General features: G+C 47.1%; 1 protein-coding gene across 1 annotated transcript; it reads right to left on the bottom strand.

Moving 5' to 3' along the window:
• Window positions 1-164: 164 nt before the first annotated feature.
• LOC148645714 (protein FAM180A) lies at window positions 165-5,848 on the bottom strand. The gene is made up of 3 exons (XM_088611020.1): window positions 5,400-5,848; window positions 3,835-3,923; window positions 165-1,140 (listed from the first exon to the last, which is right to left on the bottom strand). Exons 1-3 carry the CDS (start codon window positions 5,479-5,481, stop codon window positions 799-801), a joined length of 513 nt encoding a protein of 170 aa, XP_088467146.1. The 5' UTR covers window positions 5,482-5,848; the 3' UTR covers window positions 165-798.
• Between the last annotated feature and the right edge of the window lie 1,147 nt (window positions 5,849-6,995).

Here is a 6,995-nt window from a genome sequence, read left to right as displayed (position 1 = left end):
AACCTTCCCATGACAGCTTTGTTTCTAAGGAAACCAATAATTTCAGTGCACAGTGATATACAAATACAACTTAATAATTAAACACAATAATTGTACACAATGTCTGTAATAAACAGTACACAAGAGCTCATCAAAATGTTAAAAATGTAGACAACTATGTGAAATCGGTGTAAATTCCTTTATCAAAATTTGATGGTCTGTCATTACAAACATAGTATTTTCATACATATATAGTTTAACATCCAAGTGATAGCAAAACAAATGTGCACTTCTGCTTATGCAAAAGAGGAATTGCATTGCAGCTGAAACAGTGCAGAGCAAAGAACTTGCACAGCTGAAGTTTTACACGTATGCCTCGAATTACTGGGAATCACCCAGAGATGCTGAAATTCAAGCCTAATACTGATGGCAAGCTTCCACTGAGCAGAAGCAAGAATTTTCTGGCAAACCAAGAAGTACCACGTTTGTGATCTGCTCCTGCAGATAGCGCTGTTGATTAAGTCCGAGCCCTAACTAGCTAGAATTTATAACAGAGTTAAATTTCTACTGTGTTATCAGTGTCAAATATGTTTTTAATTTCCTATTTTAAAAACAAAACATTCTGTGCTGCGAGTCAGGGAACAAAATGGGCTTAGAAAAAGCAGAACCAGAGACTGGCACGTTTTTTTTGGCACGTAGCAGAACAAGAAAGCTCTTTCCACCAGATCCAGGTGCGTGGCTCTGAGCCACCAAGCGGGACAGGCCCGGGACAAGCCCGGGACAGGCCCAGGACAGTCCCGGGATAGGCGCGGCCCTGTCTCAGCCCGAGCGGCGAGCGCGTCTCCGCAGGTCCACGAGGGTGGCGTTCACCAGCCGGACAAGGAGCCCGCTCCAGGCCTTCTGCGGGTGCTCCAGCTGCTGGCGCCGCACCTGGTAGGCCGAGTACACGGTGCCCAGCACCAGCGTCTCGAACCGGAACAGCTCCAGGGGCTTCTCCTGGTACGGCAGCGCGGCCAGCATGCGCTCCATGGTAATGACGGTTTTGGGGACATAGTCATTGAGCAGGGTGATGAAGACCTTCCCCTTGCGCATGGAGGCCATCTCCTCGTCCAACATGTAGATGTTGTCATCATCGTCTATCACTAGTCCTCCCAGCAGGAACTGCAACATCAAAAAACAGGCTGAGGCATGGCAGCCAGGTAACTCCTGCTGCAGCACGGCCTTCTGAGGTGCTTTCAGGCACAGTGCAGAATTCAAAGCATTAAAAAGCACAACATCTCTTCACATTGCAGGTTGGAGCACGCAAGGGAGGGGTTTAATGGTTTCGAGGGGGGCATGGCGTGGGTTCGGAGAGCTAAGGAGGTTTTGCCTCGCGTGGGCTTGAGTGGGGAACTCGAGAAGCGGGCAGGAGCAGGATTTGCCCCCTCACTGCTGTCCAGTGGGGCTGGCGGTAGGCTTGGCCCTGGGCCCCTGGCCGAGGAAGACAGCAGAGCAGGGCTTGGAGAGAGAGCGCAACCAGAGACCTCTGGGACCGAAGACTTCTCCAAGCACCGGGTGATGGTTTGATACTGTTTGGGAGGTGGTTTTCAACCTGAGAGTGCATGTGCCCCTGTCCTGTGTGGATCCCGCTGTCTCGGGTGGCTCTGGGGAAGTGGGGAGCGTTCCGGCCAGTGTAGAGTAGCAGGGATGTCCTTACCTTGACATTCCTGGCAGTACTGTCTTATCCTGGGGCTGCTGTTATCGCTGGAGGACTGCCAGAATGTTACTGCCTTAAATCTCCAGTGTTCAGTAAAGGCTTGGCAGCACTAGACTACTTTAATGCAGACTGGGAAAATATAGGTATGATACACATCCCGAAAAAAGCTCCTTAGGGGGAGATGACACTCCCTCATGAAAGAAAGTTTCCTTGAGGCTCTGACCGTATGTGAACACCAATCCTGCCAGATTGTACACACAGAAGTCAGCCCCCTGCTGATAGAGGTTGATTCAGTGTGAATTAGTGCTCCACTATTCAAACTCATTTGTGCTCAAATCCTTCCCTGTAGCTCTCCTGTGTTTCTTCCTGGTTCAGAAATACATCTCATCACCTTGACCCACGTCCGTCAGAGAGAAGAGACCGCCCAGCCTCTCTCCCGGTGCCTCCACACAATTCAGAGAGTTCATGACTGTGAGCTGGCTCCTTAAGCCATCTGGAGAGGATGAGGTAACTTTTTGTATTAAACAAAACAAAACTCAGCTGTACGCTTGCATATCTATTTGATCATATCAATTCCTTGAGACTGATGCAAAAAACAACAACAGAGGCTGACGTTGTAATGAAAACCAATTCAATTTTGTTTGCACAGTAATTACGGCACTAGTATGCCATAGTGTGTTTTTGCTCCAAGGGATAGGTACAAGTCAGCAGTTAGGAATGTCAAATGCATCCCATCCAACTTAGTTTATTTTAGTGAAAAACAAAAGACCAACAACAAGACTCCATGGCAGAGAAAAGAATTTGTTTTGTTTTTTTTGCATTCTGCTCACACATCTGCACTTTGACTTTTCATTGTCCTTCGTCACAGACAGAGATTCACCATTGTGACGTCACAATGTGATCCTGATGATTTCAAATCTGCTGCATTGTGAGGTAACAATGCGATACAGGTGATGTCAAATGTGCAACAGTGTGATGTCACAATGGGATACATGCAAAACACAAACAATCGGTGTATTCCAGTCAGGGCAACCTGTTTCTTGCATGTGTTAATGCAGGCAATGGTATTCAAAATCCTCAAAGACAGGGAAACAAAACTCAGGGTACTCAAGTGGAAACCACTCGGATGTGCATTTTTAAAACTGAGAACAGGAGACGCTTCTTCACCCAGAGTGCGGTGGGAGACTGTATCAAAGCTAATCAGCCCACGCAGTCCAAGGTACTAACTCCCAAACGAATGGCCTGAAGGCTTTTCAGATGGAAAACAGGACAATCAAAATTGCACCGAGTCCTAAAAGGGAGTTTTTAGACGATTGTGATAATTCCCAATGCTTATATTCTAGTGGACATAGCCTTGTGTATAGCTGATAGCCCGGTTGCCATGAGTACATGGTACTTTATCTTTTTTTTTTTACCATTTCGGTGGTTAGCTAGCTTGTTGAACTAACTTCTGGAAATAGGAAATAAAGTAACATATATATATATAAACACAATCTGTCCAATTGATCAGTTGAGCTCTGGTTGTTCTCTCTTTAAGGCGCATCTGCTTTGAATTGGAGCAGCTCCGGACACGGCGAGCGAGCTGCTTTCACGCAGCTGTCTGAAGAGACAGATTTGTGAGCCGCTTTGAAGTGCAACTGTCAGAACGCGCTCCGACTTCAAATCGCGTTAACACATCAGATCACAAGAATATTCCTATGCGCGGTTTCAGAGGCAGAGTGCGGCTTCTTCGTGGGAGCACCTCACGTTTTATTCACGAGAAACAGCCGTGATCTACAAAGTGCCTTGCTTTTTCTATGATCTGTGAAACAGATGGGACGCGAACGGAACTGGCAAATTCTTCTCGGCTCAGCGAGGGAGTCACGCCAGTTTCTAATTAATATCAGCGCGCACCATCACGTTTTGGACAATCAGGGACGCCAATTTAGCAAGGGGCGAGGGTCAGAAAGGTTATGAAGCTTGGACTCGTGAACTCATGTTGTGGGGTTTAAATCCCAAGCGAGGGTCCTGCTGTTGTTCCCTTGAGAGAGAGGCGCTTCTCTGGGATCACTCCAGTAAAACGTTCAGGGATTAAAGCGTCAGCCAACGTAGTAACAGCAGTAATAGTCATATACCATTAGCATACTGTAAATATGGAAGAGAAAAAATATATACATTACCTCATACATAAGGTTTGCGTCGCTAACGTTTTTAATGAAATTAAGGGATGTTACAGTAGCAAGACCCTGTAGAGCAGGAATGTAGAAGTCTGTAAAAAAAAAAAGAAGCTTTATTTTCTAACGGGTAGGCATAGAAAGAGGAAATGCATTTGGTTGCTAGCGACCTTTCTTTGGTGACCACATAATACGCTATCTCGGGGATTCTTAGAGGTTTCAGTATTTGGATTTTGTTATTCCGAAATTGTAGTCCCGCACCAGAAACCCTCCTCGCCCTCGGCACCGCTATCATGCGAGTCCGGCACATTTCTCTGCCAGACTTTTCACAGCTCGGCTCAAGCGAGGCATTTTCGCTCTCGGCTCTATTTTCGCTGTCTGAAGTCTTCCCATTTATCTGCAACACAAGTAGCGATCCGTATTTGGATGCTCCCTGACCCCTCCCCCCAAAAAAATTCTAAAAAGTTAAATAGAAGTTATATTTGGCTCAGAACGGACACCATGAATCCGTGCCTTTGGCTTCCGAGCATTTGTCTTAAAAGGTATCCTGATGAATGTGCCACGTAACACACCGACTTCAGAGTAGGTGGCGACTGCATGCCCTCGCGAATAAATTCAGTTATAGCGTTCAAAAGCATATGCGGGTGTCCTAATCTAAACCTATTCATCTAAAATATGGCCATTTGGGGATGCGACGCCTTTGCCAGAGATAGCAATTCGGAACAGACGCAAAAGAGCTCCCACAACTCAAGAAAACGACGCACCCTGAAAACAAGTGCATCAACGGGGTTCGGTCGGACTCAGGGATGGAAAGGAATCAGGTGTTCGCTTCATACCGAGTCCTGGTTTTATTGTTTGTTATAAAACGAGCAACTACAATATACCCGTGACTCTATATTAAAATTACTGTAATGCTACTACTCACGATACATGCTTTTAAACTGTCATTCCTCAAGGAAAAAGTATTTCCCACACGACTGTCACCACCAAAGGGAGGTTAGAACAAACTCTTTCGGGATATAAAAGTCATACCTTACCTTATCCAAAAGTTAAGTTGTAGAGGAGATCATTTCTTAGACCTATTACCCGTTATTATACCATGGGACAGAGGCGTCTCCCGGGTAGGAGTACTACAAATTCGCAATGATAAGGGTGTTGCCACGCACTTCTTAATGCTACTGCAGAAAAGGTACTATTAACAATAACCGTCATTATTCTATCGCTTCAACAACGGCTTTAAAAAAAACAACTGTTGTGCGACACGGGGTATTAACAGGACTATATTCCGCCTGGTGTTAACCCAATTAATATTTATAATGGTGATCCACACTGAACCAAAACAGTCTCGGTCCCGATTTTGAGCAAACTTCAGAACTTACAGAAACTAGGTTAACTCAAAAGCACCTTCCCTGGTCACATTTGGTTATAAAAATCTGAACGATTAAAAAAGAAAATAAAAACGGGAGATAGCGTGCGTCTCGCTGCACGGCGGAGAGTCGCGCCGGGTTGCCCGGCTGTCACCGACACCGCAGCCGACATCGATACGTTTGCTGCTACTACAACAAGCCCACCTGTGTCCTTCCGAGAGCCCCCGAAGATACAGAGAGCCACACCGGCCAAGAGGCAGAGCCCCAGCTGCGCGGCCGCGGTCATCCTGACAGCAACACAACCTCTCCCTCCTCGTGATTGAATTCTTCTTCATCCAGCTGCGCCAGTCCTCGCCTCACTTCCTGCCCCTTGAAACCGTCTGAGCTGCGCTAGCACACCGCAGCGCCAAGACACCCTCTGCTCTCTGTCGCCTCCTGTAATAACAACAGAAAACGCCTTTCGGGTTTTTTTTTTGTATGTTGTTGCTCGTAGAAAGCAGAAACCCCAGGCGAGTGGAGCTTCTCCTTGACCCGTTCGATTCGGTTTAGAACCGACTTCGAGTCCGTAAACTCCGAAACAAGTGCCGAACAAAACAAAGAAATTCGCATATGCGCCGCCGCATCCTGGACACGGCAGGTATCTCAGAGTGTGTTACGAGGAATGCGATTTGTATCGCCATGGGACAGCCTCAGAGCTGCTCTGTGGTTTGGATACGGTAAACCACAAAGCTGAAGTTTGGAAAAGCCTCGAAAGGTCGTGGATTGGAAGGGAAAACGTCCATTCCAGCTTTAAAATGTGGAATAAATAAAAGTATATTAAAAAAAACAACTTGGGAGTCTTTTGTCCTGGACAGTTCTGTTAAAGTGTTCATGTATCAGATGCAGTTTTTGAAACATTTCTGACTTTTGACGTACTAGCACAAAGAGAGCACAAGGCATTGCACTTGGTTTTTTTTTTCAACCCAGGGCTATGAATGCGTCACAGAAATATTTTAAGAAACCGCCGCTGGTTTGACTGTGACACTGTAACGTACACTCCGTTATCTCTGCAGATTTGGCTGCGGTCTGTTCTGTTATTGCTCGTGTCAGCGTTCAAGTAAATAAAAATGAAGAAGAAACAAAAGTTACAAGAAACATGCTACCGATTCGTCACACTTGACTGGTTCTATTTGCAAGCTCCGAGACGGCGAATAAGGTAAACAGACGCGCAGTTCAAGGGGAGGCCACAGATGAGGAATGCGGTGCTGCTCCAGGAGCTTGTCTTGCCCAGGCGTCTGCGGTCCAGCCTGCATCTGGAGCGCGACTCCTCCTCCGCGCCCCGGAGCAGTGAAGAGCCTGTCGCGGGGCACCCGGCAGGGCATGCGGCGACTTGTGGAACGATTCCAAGGAAGAGCCGCACTTCCACAGGAAAAATAAAAGTAGCCGCAGGGCAGATTTAATGCCTGCAGACGCGAGTTGAAGATAAAAAAGCCCCTTAAAGGTTATGTCAAAAGTTTGGCCAGCAGGATCAACCTGCAGCTCCCAGCTGGCAGCCCACTGGAGCTCAGCAGGTGTGAGCCTGGTCAGTACCTGGGTGGGAGACTCCTGGGAAAGCTGAGGCTGCTGCTGGAAGAGGTGTTAGTGGGGCCAGCAGGGGGCGCTCACCCTGCGGTCTGTGAGGGTCCTGATGCCCCAGTATAGTGACGGGGACACTGTACTGTAAAAAAGGCACTGTCCTTCGGATGAGATGTAAAACTGAGGTCCTGACTCTCTTGGGTCATTAAAAATCCCAGGGTGTCTCTCGAGAAGAGTAGGGGTATT

This window comes from Lepisosteus platostomus, chromosome 18 (assembly GCF_059453375.1).
Source record: "Lepisosteus platostomus isolate fLepPlt1 chromosome 18, fLepPlt1.hap1, whole genome shotgun sequence".
Taxonomy (NCBI): Eukaryota; Metazoa; Chordata; class Actinopteri; order Semionotiformes; family Lepisosteidae; genus Lepisosteus; species Lepisosteus platostomus.
This window is presented reverse-complemented; position numbering and strand designations above follow the sequence as displayed.